We start from the raw sequence: 16,748 nt of genomic DNA, 5'->3' as shown, positions 1-16,748 counted from the left end.
CAGTTTTTCCCCATTGAGGATGATATTAGTTGTGGGTCTTTCATAGATGGTTTTTATGATCTTGAGGTATGATCCTTCTATCCCTACTTTCTTGAGGGTTTTTATTATGAAAAGATGCTGTATTTTGTCAAATGCTTTCTCTGCATCTATTGAGAGGATCATGTGGTTCTTGTCCTTCCTTTTATTGATGTGATGTATCACATTGATTGTTTTTGCACTGACTGCCCTGCATCCCAGGTATAAATCCCACTTGGTCATGGTGAATACTTTCTTTAATGTATTGTTGGATCCAGTTGGCTAGTATCTTGAGAATTTTTGCATCCATGTTCATCATGGAAATTGGTCTATAGTTATCCTTTTTAGTGGGATATTTGTCTGGTTTTGGAATCAAGGTAATGCTGGCCTCATAGAACGAGTTTGGACGTTTTCCTTCCGTTTTTTTTTTTTTTTTTTTGGACCAGCTTAAAAAGAATAGGTGTTGTTAACTCTTCTTTAAATGTTTGGTAGAATTCTCCTGGAAAGACTTTCAGCCCTGGACTCTTGTTTTTGGGGAGGTTTTTAAAATTATTAATTCAATTTCTTTATTGGTTATGGGTCTGTTCAAATTTTCTATTTCTTCCTGTTTAAGTTTTCGTAGTTTATATGTTTCTAGAAATTTGTCCGTTTCTTCCAGATTGCCCAATTTATTGGCATATAATTGCTCATAATATTCTCTCATTATTGTTTGTATTTCTGCAGTGTTGGTTGTGATCTCTCCTCTTTCATTCTTGATTTTACTTACTTGGGTCCTTTCCTTTTTCTTTTTGATCAAACTGGCTAGGGATTTATCAATTTTGTTAATTTTTTTAAAGAAACAACTCCCGGTTTCATTGATCTGTTCTACTGTTTTTTTATTTTGACGGCATTGATTTCTGCTCTAATCTTTATTCCTCTGCTGGTTTTGGGATTTATTTGATGTTCTTTTCCCAGCTCTTTAAGGTGTAAGGTTAGGTTGTGATTCTGAGACCTTTCTTCCTTCTTTAGGAAGGCCTGGGTTGCTATATACTTCCCTCTTATGACCATCTTTGTTGCATCCCAGAGGTTTTGGGCTGTGGTGTTATTATTTTCACTGGCTTCCATGTACTTCTTAACTTCCTCTTCAACTTCTTGGTTAACCCATTCATTCTTTAGTAGGATGTTCTTTAATTTCCAAGTGTTCATTGTCTTTCCAAATTTTTTCTTGGGGTTGATTTAGAGTTTCATAGCGTTGTGGTCTGAAAATATGCACAGTATGATCTCGATCTTTTTATACTTGTTGAGGGCTGATTTGCATCCTAGTATGTGATCTACTCGGGAGAATGTTCTATGTGCACTCTAGAAGAATATGTATTCTGCTGCTCTAGGATGAAATGTTCTGAATATATCTGTTTCCTTGTTGACTTTCTGTTTAGATGATCTGTCCATTGCTATAAGTGGGGTGTTGAAGTCCCCTACTATTATGGCATTAGTATCAATGAGTTTCTTTATGTTTGTGATTAATTGACTTATATATTTGGGTGCCTCTACATTTGGAACATTAATGTTTATAATTGTTAGATCTTCTTGGTGGATAGACCCCTTAATTATGATATAATGCCCCTTTTCATCTCTTGTTACAGTCTATTTTAAAATCTAGATTGTCTGATATAAGTATGGCTACTCTGGCTTTCTTTTGGTATCCATTAACATGGTATATGTTTCTCCATCCCCTTACTTTCAATCTGAAGGTATCTTTAGGTCTAAAATAGGTCTCTTGTAAACAGCAAATAGATGGATCTTGTTTTCTTATCCATTCTGTTACCCTATATCTTTAAAAAAAATTTTTTTTAACATTTATTTATTTTTGAGACAGAGAGAGACAGCATGAACGGGGGAGGGGCAGAGAGAGAGGGAGACACAGAATCGGAAGCAGGCTCCAGGCTCTGAGCCATCAGCCCAGAGCCCGATGCGGTCTCGAACTCACGGACTGCGAGATTGCGACCTGAGCTGAAGTCGGACGCTCAACCGACTGAGCCACCCAGGCGCCCCTTTATATCTTTTAATTGGGGCATTTAGTCCATTGACATTTAGAGTGAGTACTGAAAGATAAATTTATTGCCATTGTGCTGCCTGTAGAGTTGGAATTTCTGGTGGTGTTCTCTGGGTCCTTTCTAGTCTTTGTTGCTTTTGGGTTTTTTTTGTTTTGTTTCATCTTTCTCCTCTCAGAGAGTCCCCCTTTAAAATTTCTTGCAGGGCTGGTTTAGTTGTTATGAACCCCTTTAATTTTTGTTTGTCTGGGAAACTCTTTATCTCCACTTCTATTTTGAATGACAGCCTTCCTGAATAAAGACTTTTTGGCTGCATATTTTTTCCAGTTCAGCATGTTGAATATATCCTACCACTCAGACACAGCTTGGGAGAGAAATAGATTGTGGACCTGTGGCAGCCATGGTCACAGAGAAAGGTAAGAAACAAACTAGCACACAGGGGAGTGCTTGGGGAAGACAAATCCCTGCAGCAATTGGCTTGGAAAATGAGAGGGCTCAAATTTCATGAGTTCTTGCAACCAGTGGGGCTTAAAGCCTGGAGTTTTAAAGATTAGTGTGGTTGGTTCTGGGAGAGCTCAGAGGACATTGGGGCTGTTCTGGAAGAAAAGGAGGGCAAAAAGCCTATGGACAGACAGCATGGAAACAGCAAACTGAAGAGCACGTGGAGCACACAGTAGGGAGGTTATTCACTCATCTCAGAGTATGTCCCAGAGAGACAACATTTCATGGAGGAATCTCCATGAAAAAAAGGAATTCACAGGTGCCATTTTCCTCCTCCACCCCTCAACATAAGCACAGGACCACCTTTGGGAACCAATGCAGCACCAATACCTGCAACTTAACTTGCTTACACCAAGCCCCGCCCCATCATGCTCTGGTGGAATCATTCTTCCCAGTCACACTTGCCTGAGTCCCAGTGTGGTGAGCCCCCTCCTGCAGAAGACTGGCCCAAACCCCTGCTCATGATGCATCTTCCCATGTGGGAATTTTGCAGAGACTTGGTTCCAGTAGCAGTGGCAACATGTCTCATTTCACAAACAGACCAGAGCACAGCTAGTTAAAATGCTCCACTTTCAGACCAGGAGCAAACAGTGCCCACAACAGGCAAAGAGCCTCTGCATACAACTGGCCTGAAGGATAAAGTAGCCAGGATAAAACAGCAGAGCACCTGCAGCACACATTGGAGACACTCCCAGAAGCAGGCCCTGGAGAATAGGGGACATTATACTGCAGGGCACTACAGGACCTCTTCATAAAGCCACCATCCTTAAGAACAGGAGACATAGCTGACTTTCCTAACACCCAGAAACAGGCATAGAGACTTAGACAACATGAGAAGACAGATGAATTTATCCCAAATGAAAGAACAGGACACGGGCATGGCCAGAGATTGAAGTACGATAGAATTAACATGCTGATGGAGAATTTAAAGCAATGATCATGTGGATACTCATTAGAATTGAGAAAAGAGTGGAAGACATCAGTGAGACCCTTAACACAGAGATAAGGAATAACATAGTAGAGATAAAGTGCTCAATAAATGAAACAAAAAACATGCCTAGTGGAATGAACAGCAGGTTGGAAGAAGCAGAGGAATGAATTAATGATCTAGGAGACAGAGTAATGGAAAGTAATCAAGCTAAACAAAAGAGAGTAAAAAGAATTATGCAAAATGAAAATAGACCTAGGGAATTCAGTGATTCCATCAAATGTAATAGTATTTGTATTATAGGAATCCCAAAGAAGAAGAGAGAAAAAGTGGGTAGAGAATTTATTTGAAGAAACAATAGCTGAAAATTTCTCTAATCTGGGGAAGGAAATAGATATCCAGATCCAGGAGGCACAGAGAACCCCCAACAAAATCAACAGAAAGATCCACACCAAGATATATTGTAATTAAAATGGCAAGATATGGTGATAAATAAAAAAATACTGGAGCACCTGGGTGGCTCAGCTGGTTGAGCATACGACTCTTGGTTGGCTCAGGTCATGATCCTAAGGTTGTGGGATTGAGCCCTATGTCGGGTTCTGTGCTGACAGTGCAGAGCCTGCTTGGGATTCTCTTTCTCCCTCTCTCTCTGCTTCTCTCTCTCTCTCTCTCTCTCAAAACAAATAAGTTTTAAAAAAGCCACAAGACAAAAGAAGACAGTTACATACAAAGGAAACTCCATAAAGCTATCAGATGATTTTTCAGCAGAAACTTTCCCAGCCAGAAAGGATATATTCAAAGTGCTTAATGGGAAAGACCTGCAGCCTAGAACACTCTACCCAGCAAGGCTATCATTCAGAATAGAAGGAGAGATAAAGAGCTTCCCAGACAAACAAAACTAAAGCAATTCATGACAACTAAACCAGCCCTGAAGTAATTATTTAAGGGTAGTGTTTGAGTGAAAAGGAAAGACCAAAATGGCTTATAAAGATAGGAAACACAAGAGCAATAAAAATGAGTATTTCTGTAAAAACTCAGTCAAGGAACTCATAAAATAAAATGATATAAAATATGATACCATACACCTAAAATGTGGGGAGGAGAGGAATAAAGAATTTGTTCAAATTTAAACAAACATCAACTTAATATAGACTGCTATATGCAGAAGGGGTTATATACAAACCTAATGGTAACCACAAATCAAAACCACTAATAAATATGCACAGAATAAAAAGAAAAAAATTAAAATACATCACTAAAGAAAATCAGCAAACCATGAAAGAGAGAAAAACAAGAAAGGATCAGAGAAAATTTCCAGAAAGCACCACTACACAGGCAATAAAATGGCAATAAATACATATCTATCAATAATTACTTTGACTGTAAATGGACTAAATGGCCCAATCAAAAGACAAAGGGTGACAGAATGGATAAGAAAACAAAACCTATCTATATGCTGCCTACAAGAGACTCATTTTAGACCTAACAACACCTGCAGACTGAAAGTGGGGGGATGGAGAAACATTTATCATCCAAATTCATGTCAAAAGAAAGCTAGAGTAGCAATACTTGTATCAGCAAATTAGACTTTAAAACAAAGACTGTAACAAGAGACAAAGAAGAACACTATATAATAACAAAGGGGACAATCCAACAAGAAGTTATAACAATTGTAAATATTTATATACCCGACTTGGAAGCACCCAGATACAAGCACCCAGATACATAAAATGGTTAATATAAATGTACAAGTAATAATGGATAATGATACAATAATAGTAGGGGACTTTAACACCCCACTTACATTAATGGACAGATCATCTAAACAGAAAATCAACAAGGAAACAACGGCTCTGAATGACACACTGGAGCAGGTGAATTTAACAGATATATTGAGAACATTCCGTCCTAAATAAAACAGCAGAATATACAATCTTTTCAAGTGCAGATGGAACATTCTCCAGAATAGATCACATATTAAGGCACAAAAGAAGCCTCAAAAAATTTAAAAAGATCAAAGTCATACCATGCCTCTTTTCTGAGCCCAACACTATGAAACTAGATGTCAACCATAAGAAAAAATCTGGAAAGACCACAAATACATGGAGGTTAAATAACATACTACTAAACAGTAAATGGGTCAACCAGGAAATAAATAAAGTACATGGAAACAAATGAAAATGAAAACACAACAGTTCACAACCTTTGGGATACAGCAGAAGTGGTTTTAGGAGGAAAGTTTATAGCAATACAGGCCTATCTCAAGAAGCAACAAAAATCTCAAATAAACAACCTAACCTTATACCTAAAAGAGCTAGAAAAAGAACATACAAAATCTAAAACCAGCAGAAGGAAGGAAATAATAAGGATTAGAACACAAATAAATGATATGTAAACAAAACAAAACAAAAACAATAAAGCATATTAATGACACTAGGAGCTGGTTCTTTGAAAAAAATCAATAAAATTGATAAAACTCCAGCCAGACTTATCAAGAAAAAAAAAAAGGGAAAGGATCCAAATAAATAAAATCACAAATGAAAGAGGAGAAATAACAACAAACACCACAGAAATACAATTGTAAGAGAATTTTAGAAAACTATATGCCAACAAATTAGACAACCTAGAAAGACATACCTACCAAAACAAAAATAGGAAGAAACGGAAAATTTGAACAGACTGATCATCAGCAAAGAAACTGAATCAATAATCAAAAAACTTCCAACAAACAAAAGTTCAGGACCAGGTGAATTCTACTAAACATTTAAAAAGGAGTTAAGGGTGCCTGGGTGGCTCAGTCGGTTAAGCGTCCGACTTCGGCTCAGGCCACAATCTCACAGTTCGTGAGTTTGAGCCCCGTGTCGGGCTCTGGGCTGACAGCTCGGAGCCTGGAGCCTGCTTCACATTCTGTGTCTCCCTCTCTCTCTGCCCCTTCCCTGCTCATGCTGTGTCTCTGTCTCAAAAATAAATAAACATTAAAAAAAATTTTTTTTTAAAATAAAGAAATAAATAAAATAAAAATAAAAAGGAGTTAATATCTCTTCTTCTCAAACTATTCAAAAAAATTGAAAAGGAAGGAAACCTAAATTCATTCTTTGAGGCCAGCATTACCCTGATATCAAAACCATATAAAGACACCACAAAAAGAGAACTGCAGGCCAATATGTGTGATCAACACAGATGCAAAAATCCTCAATAAAATGTTAGCAAATTGAATCCAATAATACATTTAAAAAAACAATCATATACCATGATTAAGTGGGATTTATTCCTGGGCTGCAATACTTGCAAATCAATGTTACATATCACATCAGTAAGAGAAAGGGTAAGAACCATGTGATCATTCCAACAGATGCAGAAAAAAAAATTGACAACGTGCAACATTCATTCATGATAAAAACCCTCAACAAGGTAGGTTTAGAGGGAACATAACTCAAAATAATAAAGATCGTATATGCAAAACTGACAGCTAACATCCTCCTCAATGGGGATCAACTGAGAGCCTTTTCCCTAAGGTCAGGAACAAGACAAGGATGTTTACTCTCACTACTTTTATTCAACATAGTACTAGAAGTCCTAGCCACAGCAATCACACAACAAAAAGAAATAAAAGGCATTCAAATCAGTAAGTAAGAAGTTAAGACTTTCACTATTTGCAGAAGACATGACACTATATATAGAAGACCCAAAGGACTCCACCAACAAACTGCTAGAACTGATAAATGAATTCAGTAAAGTCACAAGACATAAAATCAATCTACAGATATCTGTTGCAATTCTATACACCAATAATGAAGCAGCACCAAGAGCAATTAAGGAAACAATTCCATTTACAATTGTACCAAAAATAATAAGATACCTATGAATAAACCTAACCAAAGGGGTGAAAGACCTGTACTCTAAAAACCATAAAACACTGATGTATGAAATTAAAGATGACACAAAGAAATGGAAAGACATTCCATGCTCATGGATTGGAAGAACAAATATTGTTTAAATGTCTGTATCGCCCAAGGCAACCTACACATTTAATGTAGTCTCTGTCAAAATACCAATAGCATTTTTCACAGAACCAGAACAAATAATCTTAAAATCTGTTTCGAACCACAAAGGACCCCGAACAGCCAAAACAATCTTGAAAAAGCCAAGCCAAGCCACAGGCATTATAATTCTAGACTTCACGTTATTTTACAAAGCTGTAGTAATCAAAACCGTATAGTACTGGCACAACAATAGACACATAGATCAACTGAACAGAATAGAAAATCTAGAAATGAACCCACAATTATACGGTCAATTAATCTTTGACAATGCAGGAAAGAATATCCAGTGGGAAAAAGATAGTCTCTTCAACAAATGGTTTTGGGGAAACTAGACAGCATGCCAGAGGAAGACACTGGACCATTTCTTACACCATACACAAAACTAAATTCAAAATGGATTAGAGACTTAAATATGAAACCTGAAACCATAAAAATCCTAGAAGAGAGCACAGGCTGTAATTTCTCTGATGTTGGCAATAGCAACTTTTTTCTAGATGGGTCCCCTGAGGCAAGGGAAATAAAAACAAAAATAAACTAGAGGGACTACATCAAAATAAAAAGCTTCAGCACAGCAAAGGAAACAATCAACAAAATTAAAAGGGAATCTACATGGTGAGAGAAGGTTTTTGCAAATGACATATCTGACTAAAGGGTTAGTATCTAAAATACATAAAGAAATTATAAAAGTCAACACCCCCCAAAAAGCAAATAATCCAATTAAAAAATGAGCAAAAGACATGAACAGACATTTCTCTAAATAAGACGTACAGATGGCCAATCTATATGAAAAGATGCTCATCACTTATCATCAGGGAAATGCAAATCAAAGCTACACTGAAATATCATCTCACACCTATCAGAATGGCTAAAACCACAACACAAGAAACAACAGGTGTTGGTGAGCATGCAGAGAAAAAGGAACCCTCTTGCACTGCTGGTGGGAATGCAAACTGGTGCAGTTACTCTGGAAAACAATATGGAAGTTCTACAAAAATAGAACTACCCTATGATACAGCAATTGCACTCCTGGGTATTTACCCAAAAAATATAAAAACACTAATTCAAAGGGATACATGTACCTCTATGTTTATAGCAGCATTATTTACGATAGCCAAACTATGGAAGCAGTCCAATGTCCATCAAGTGATGAATGGATAAAGAGGTGGTATACATATACAATGGAATATTACTCAGCCATAAAATAGAATAAAAGCTTGCCATTTGCAACAACATGGATGGAGATAGAGAGCACAATGCTAAATAAGTGAAATAAGTCAGTTGGAGAGAAACAAATACTATATGATTTCACTCAGATGTGGAATTTAAGAAACAAAACAAACAAGGAAGGGAAAAGAGAGAGACACACACACACAAACCAAGAAACAGACTCTTAATTATAGAGAACAAACTGATGGTTTTCAGAGGGGAGGTGGGTGGGTGGGGATGGGTAAAATAGGTGATGAGCACTGCGGGATTAAAATAAAAACTTACAAAAAAAAAAAAAGAAAAAGATAAGGAGCCATTTAGTTTACCTTTGGTTTTTGGGGCAGGGATTAGGATTACATGGATCCTTTGAGATGCACGATCCAAACTCAAACTGATGGTCTTGGAGGCCCACACAACGAGCAATGCAGGCGCTGGGGTAAGTGCGTCCATTCTGCCCACACACGGGGACAAACTGATCTGCACAGTTACAGGGCAGACCTGTGGAGAGGATACAGACTCACTGATGGGCACTTGTACATTCCCTTGCCCCTCATATTTCCTAATTAACATGGAGGTCTCAAATTAAAACAGAATTGTGAATTGAGTCAGGAAAAAGCATCACTCCAATCCCTGACTGTTTTTACAGGTGGTGAGGCTCTGAAAAGCCATTTGTCTGCATAATGGCTTTCCTTTGTTCCATTTATTACCACCTAATTGAGGGTTTCCTGGCCTTGATCCCAGGGGTAGAAACCCATGTAAAAAAAAAGCTATAGGTAGGAGAAGAATGCTCCTCTCAATTTAGTATGTATAAAATATGTATAAAGTATGGCTTGCGGGATCTCTGGAATGTTAAAGGGTAATACCAAAAGAACAGGAAGGTAACTTGGGAAATTACTTAAATTTTGAGACTTAAAAATTTTTATGAGTAATCAATCAAGAATAGTACTTTCTTAACATTCCTATGCTTTATGCTGCTGGGATTATGCTCCAGTAAGTAAAAAGGCTACTGAGAAGCGATGCTTTTTTCTTGAGAGACAGCTATAGTTGTTAACAGCAACAGCACAGTCTCTGGGTATCTATTGGTAGATGCTTTTCTCCAGATCTGGAATACCTTTGATTCCAGGTAAAGAGAAACCAGGTAGCCTCCTTTACCCCATTTCATGCCATTGCAGCAGCAAGTTGATTCTTCTTTCCCTGAACTTAGTTACACGTGGAGTGGGGTGGGAGGAGGATAGATTAGGGATTTGCCAACCTGTACCTCCAGCCCACTGGAAATAAAAAGGAAATCAGAAGTAAGAAGTGAACAGCAGGCTGCTGGGGAAGTAAAGGCAGGACTAACTCCACCCCACCCTCTCTCCACCTTGAGTGTCAATCTTGATGCTTTATTGTCATCATTGTTATTCTTATTATTATCCTCTATCTGCTCTGCTTTGATGAGAGCAGTTCATTCTGCTTAGAGAGACCATAAAACCATGTGGGAATGAAGAGTGAACTAAAGACTTACACAGAAGACTACTTACTTATTTATATCTAAATGTTTTTGGAAGATGAACTTTACAACTAGCAGGACCCTTTTCCCTGTAGTGCACAGTCCCTCATGTTCTGGAGTAAATTAAGTTAGTGACTGTTTAGCTAGCAGATTCTAAGGAGATTTTACTGGCCACAAAGTGTACCACATTTCTTGGGACTCAGATATTGTCCCAGCCCAACAAGACGTTCATAAAAATGCTTAAGTCTCAAAATTACAATAATTTGCAAGTTACTTTCTTGTTCTTCCTCTTCCCTAATGAGATGAGAGTGGAAGGAGCCTACATGAAGAGTTTACAATCTTTCTTTGTCTTGTTTTCGGTATTAATTACCTTTTGACATTCCAGAAATCCCCTAAGCTAGACTTCAAACATCTAAATTCTAGATTAAAAAGAAAAAAATTTTTAATGTTTTTATTTATTTTTGAGACAGAGAGACAGAGCATGAACAGGGGAGGGGCAGAGAGAAAGGGAGACACAGAATCTGAAGCAGGCTCCAGGCTCTGAGCTGTCAGCACAGAGCCCAACATGGGGCTCCAACTCACAGAGCGTGAGATCGTGACCTGAGCTGAAGTCAGACGCTCAACCGACTGAGCCACCCAGGCATGCCATAATTCTAGATTTTATACACTACATTGGAAGGAGGATTCTTCTTTTTCTACCTATAGCTTTATAGGGGTCTCTACCTAATGAACCAGTAAGCTAAGGCAGTTCAGGGAAGAAGGTGATGAGAAAAACATTAGAACAGAAATAAACTTAGAAAATACATGGACATTTTATAACATAATGGTAGAGGCATTACTCCTGAATTCATTGTTGCATCATGTGCCAACTAACTTGAATGTAAATTAAACAATAAACAAATTAACTAATTTTTAAAAATTAGCAGTAAAACACACACACACACACACACACACACACACACACACACACACACACAATGGTAGGGGGAGATGAGGTATTTTGGCAGGTAGAAAAGTCCCATTTAACCAAAACCATCCCAATCACGGACCCTGTTCATTTTGACTCATAGAATTCAAGAATATTAGAGCTGGAAGGGTCCTAAGAAAACATTTAGTTTAATGCCTTCAGTTCATAGAGGAGGAAACAGATCCAGAGAGGAAAAGTACCTTGCTCTCGGATTATGTATTTATCTTACTAGGTACAAGGTTATGGCAAGACCATCAAAGCTGCCTTGAAGGGAAACGGGTACAAAGAGATGATGGCTGCTGGGGATAGGTTCTGGGTGACCATGGTTACCTGTGAAGGTGCGACGGTCATCTTCTGAACTGTGCTCACTGAGGCACAGGCGGGTAGAACACACCAAATTGCCAGCAAAACAAGAACAGATATTGCAGTCAATGTTAAAGGATGTCCCATGACCTGAGAAAAAGAGACATAAAATGTTGATCTATTTCATGCATTTATAAATAAATCATAAATTAAAAATGTAATAGTTTAAATTTTTTTTTTTAACATTTATTTTTGAGACAGAGAGAGACAGAGCATGAACCGGTGAGGGTCAGAGAGAGGGAGACACAGAATATGAAACAGGCTCCAGGCTCTGAGCTGTCAGCACAGAGCCCGACGCGGGGCTTGAACTCACGGACTGTGAGATCATGACCTGAGCCGAAGTCGGCCGCTTAACCCAGGCGCCCCTAAATAAAAATTTAAAACAAATTCTTGAAAGATCACTTCTGAATACACAAACAGGGGAGTTAAATCTGTAATATTTATATTTTAATATTTAACTCCCACCATATCCCTCCAAACCCCTAATGTGCTAGTCTAACTAGACGGCTCCCTATTCTCTGAGAATGCTTTTGGCTGTCCCTTCTGCCTCAAATGGTCCTCTCCTCCTTCTGGAACTTTGCTCAACTTTCCCGAACCAGCCCTGAGGCCATCTTTGAATCAAAGACTCTCCTGATGCCCTGGCAGGAGTGACTAGGTCCTTGAAGAGCACCACTTGGTTTGCTCCCTTCTGTGGATCACATTCTCCCTCATCTGATCATGTACGGTATGACCTCAGTCCCTCATGCGATTTTAGCCCCAAAAGGCACTAGTATGTTCTCCTGTAAAAAATATGCATTTAATCAGTGGAAATCTATGGAAGGAATGTTTACCCTCAGAAATATTCTGTGATACAAGGTACCTACCCTACACTTTGCCTAAGTAGAATATGGATTAAAAAATGAATACTTGGGGGTGCCTGGGTCGATTAAGTGTCCAACTCTTGATCTTGGCTCAGGTCACGATCTCATGGTTTGTGAGATCGAGTCCAAGTCAGGCTCTGTGCTGACAACATAGAGTCTGCTTGGGATTCTCATTCTCCCTTTCTTTCTGCCCCTGCCCCACTCACTCTCTCTCTCTCTCTCAAAAAACTAAAGTTAAAAAAAAAGAATACCTGACTTGTTCTAGGGCAGACACTTGCAGTCCCTTTTTAGCCAAAAGCACCCTTCTTTCTAATAAGATCTCACGCAGAAGAGTAAAACCAGGAGTTATATAAAAGCTGAACTACTCTGATCGATGGGGATGGGGGTGGAGATAGGGATGAGGGTAGCAGAGTGAACAGCTGTGGGGGAGTACATTCTCAAAAGTAGCAATTTTTTTCCCCACAATTTTTAAGGTCATATATCAGTTGTTAGGGCTATAAGCAAAAGATGATTAAAGTAGCAGTGAGAATGCAATACCCTCAGACTTTTAGAGAGGGCATCAAAGGGTGGTTTTTTTTTTTCTTCCAAGACTTTATTTATTTATTTGGAGCAAGCGTTAGGGAGGGGCAGATGAGGAGGGAGACAGAGGAAAGAGAGAATCTTAAGCAGTCTCCATGCCCAGTGTGGAGCCCAATGCGGGCTGGATCTCATGACTGTGAGGTCAGGACCTGAGCCGAAATTGAGAGTTGGACACTTAAGGGGCGCCTGGGTGGCTCAGGTGGTTAAGCATCCAACTTCGGCTCAGGTTATAATCTCATCGTTCCCGAGTTCTAGCCCTGCATTGGGCTCTGTGCTGACAGCTCAGAGCCTGGAACCTGTTTCAGATTCTGTGTTTCCCTCTCTGTCTCTGCCCCTCCCCCACTTGTGCTCTCTCTCTCTCTCTCTCTCTCAAAAATAAATAAACATAAAAAAAAAGAGTTGGACACTTATGGCTGAGCTACCCAGGTGTCCCAAAGATTTTACTTAAATTCAAGTTAGTTAACATATAGTGTAGTGTTTGTTTCAGGAGTAGAATTTAGTGACTCATCACTTACATATAACACCCAGTGTTTGCCACAACAAGTGCCCTCCTTAATGCCCATCACCCATTTAGCCCACCTCCCATCCATCTGCCTCCAGCAACCCTCAGTTTGTTCTCTATTGTTAAGAGTCTCTTATGGTTTGTCTCTCTCTGTTTTTATTTTATTTTTCCTTCCCCTATGTTCATCTCTTTGGTTTCTAAAATTCCACATATGAATGACCTCATGGTATTTCTTTCTCTGATTGGCTTATTTCACAGCATAATATGCTCTAGTTCCATCCCCATCATTGCAAATGGAAAGACTCCAATCTTTTTGATGGCTGAGTAATATTCCATTGTATGTATATAAAAGGGTGGCACTTCATAATCTGCTCTCTCCCAATGCTTAGTCAACAGTGTAGTTTCCATCCTCCAGTTCGCTTTCCATGACGTCAAACTCTGACTTTTACTTCCGTTAAAGACACACACTTGAGAAGAAGGAGCACACCTGTGTCCTTGCCTGTGGAGTACACGGGCTCTAGAGTCAGATAGGCCTGGGACTGAATTCTGTTTTGTCACTGACTAGCTGGGTGATCTCTCTGAGCATCAGCTTCTTCATAAGAGTACTGAAATCAAAGAGCAATTGGGAGGCTCACATGAGATAACACAGGCCAAGACTTAGCATAGTGCTTGGCACACAACTAAAAGCTCAGTAAGTACTAATTAATTATTATTAGTCATTAGTCTCTTTGTGAGGAGGCTCCTAAGAGGGTTCCTTAGAAGTCCTAGTGTCCTATAGAGTACAGTTTGAAAAATACTTCCCTGGAGATCTGATGTATAGACCTTACTCTTTGGTGGGAATCTATCCAATGTCCATCCTACAAAATTAAAATAAATAATCTCATATTAAAAACAAAAAGCAAATAAATACAGTCCAAGACTCACTTTTTCTTTTTCCTCCAACAATACATGACTTCTGGAGATCTATACAGTGCATCTCCATACAGTTTTCCAAGAGTCCACTTTGTCCACATGAGCAAATTTTGTAACAACCAACTTCCCCTGCAGATGATGGCACCTGGATTAGTGTCCCTTGACGGACGATGAAATCAGAGGCTTCTCCCAATTTGCAACCTATACAAACAAAAATTAGCTGAGAGAGATGGCATTGTTCAATGTCATTGTTTTATGATATTACATATACACTTTACACAAGTCTTATAGGTACTGTGTGGCTATTAAAGATTATGTAATAGAAATTCCACTAAGTTAAAGAATTGGTTTGGTTTACTGACCAAAACATATTCTCTCAAATGAAAAATTCCATGTTCCATGAGAAGGTGCTGATTAAGGACCTATACTCCAAAGGCAGCTATAGCTCAGTACAAAAATGCCATAAGATATGTACTTTTTTATTGCTTTGGGCTTATCAAAGATATTTAAAAATCACAGATACTTTAAAAATGGACTATGGAAATGTACATTATTTTTAGAATATTCTTCTTGGTCAGGAAAACTTTTAGCGATGGAATACCAGCATACCTTAAAGTCAATGAAAAGTTGAATACTTGATTGGGCTTAAGGAAACCCATACATTTCCAATTTTAACAAGATTTATCATGACTGCATTACTGATATATTCTGGTATTACACAAATATTATAGATGATCCTTTGAGACATCAGGCTTACTTAATTCAATATTCTATTCCTTTTAACTTCACAGAAATTTTTAAATGGTGATTTTAACATGATAAACATTTTCAATTGGGAAATAGATAAAGGGCAGCAAAATATTGCCATGACTGTACTCTAAAGGGATGCCCAAAGAGATAAAGACTATCAAAATTATTCTATAGGATAAACATTTTTTATTCAAGAGGCCTCCTGCATTTCAAAAAAAAAATCAGTCTTAAAATCATATGTATTTTGGGGCACCTGGGTGGCTCAGTTGGTTAAGTGTCCCACTCTTGATCTCGGCTCGGGTCATGATCTCACAGGTTTGTAAGATTGAACCCTACATTAGGCTCTGTGCTGACAGTGCAGAGCCTGCTTGGGGTTCTCTCTCTCCCTCTCTCTGCCTCTCCCCCCTTCAAAATAAATAAATAAACTTTAAAAAAATCATATGCATCTCAATAAAACATCAAGCTTTTCAGAGATAACTGTACATCCCAATGAGTATGCCATTTCTCCTTATAACTAAAGCAAAGAAAGACAAAATCACAACGTGCAGTACATTTTCTCAAATGTTACAACATGGCAGAGAATTTATAAAAATTGGCTCAAGGTTTTTTATTTTTTTGTTTCCAAGAACCCTATAACTCATTATGAGAGTCAGTTCACAATCTAAATGATAATTGAAAATTACATTTGTATTTGTCTTCTCCTGCCTATGTAACTAACGTGTTTATTGGGAAAACCTCAAATGTTATAGAAAAACATAATTTTGAAAATAAAGTCAATTGCGACCTCACTCCAAAGATAATGCCTATACAGAAACATCAGCAGCACAAATCCATACCCACCCTACACTCACACCCATCTACCTCTTACCTTGAACACAAGAGTATGGAAGGCAGGGATCTCCAGATGGACACCCCTTCCGGTTTACCTCACAGAGCTCATTAGCAGGGCAAGGATTTGGGTTACAGGGATGAGTGACCTCTTCTATAATGTTACCCAAAGTACTAGGCCCTGAAAAACCAAACACAGATCAGTTTAACCAACCCCAAAAGGTAACAGAGGTCTGTAAATTACCTGAATTAACTATGACTTTAATAAATGGAGAGCTCATGAGCATAAAGTGAGGCCTGATTCTAATAAACTATTAAAACACACAGATTCTCTGATAATTTGTGAATTTAGCATAAACATACATACATTCATTCACTTGTTTATTTTTTGGGTACCTACAATATGCTGGACAAGATTCTAAACACTTGTGCACATGTGTTTTCGTGCGTATAAATAAAAAAGGCACCTACTGATAGGTAATAAGTTGTATAAAGGGATGGAAAATGACTGGTATACTTTGGGTAAGGTGTTCAAACAGGTGCTTACGCCTAAGAGGAATAACTTGGCACATTTTACCATAAACTATAATAACTCACCATGGTAAGATAGATGCTGTACCATGATTATATTTGTTAACTTGTGAAATAATGACTAAGGAAGAGTCTCATGTAATATTTAAAGAGAGTACTAAAACTTAAAAAAAAAACCCCATTTCTTTAACCTTTTTCCTTCTGCACATATATTTCACTGCTCTAATAAGGTCTAGGCTTGTGG

General features: G+C 38.3%; 1 protein-coding gene across 3 annotated transcripts in view; it reads right to left on the bottom strand.

The window, feature by feature from the left end:
- Positions 1-16,748, bottom strand: part of RECK (reversion inducing cysteine rich protein with kazal motifs) — an 87,183-nt gene that overhangs the window by 19,051 nt on the left and 51,384 nt on the right. For all 3 annotated transcript variants that reach the window (XM_040481671.1, XM_040481670.1, XM_040481672.1), the window contains 4 exons: positions 16,014-16,154; positions 14,408-14,596; positions 11,510-11,632; positions 9,050-9,221 (listed from right to left, as the gene is read on the bottom strand). In XM_040481671.1, coding sequence (XP_040337605.1) covers positions 9,050-9,221; positions 11,510-11,632; positions 14,408-14,596; positions 16,014-16,154 — 625 coding nt within the window. The remainder of the gene's footprint in view (positions 1-9,049; positions 9,222-11,509; positions 11,633-14,407; positions 14,597-16,013; positions 16,155-16,748) is intronic.

Source organism: Herpailurus yagouaroundi, unplaced genomic scaffold, assembly GCF_014898765.1.
Source record: "Herpailurus yagouaroundi ecotype Mexico unplaced genomic scaffold, PumYag 160, whole genome shotgun sequence".
Classification (NCBI taxonomy): Eukaryota; Metazoa; Chordata; class Mammalia; order Carnivora; family Felidae; genus Herpailurus; species Herpailurus yagouaroundi.
The sequence above is the reverse complement of the archived record's forward strand: the minus strand, read 5'-3'. Positions and strand labels throughout refer to the sequence as shown.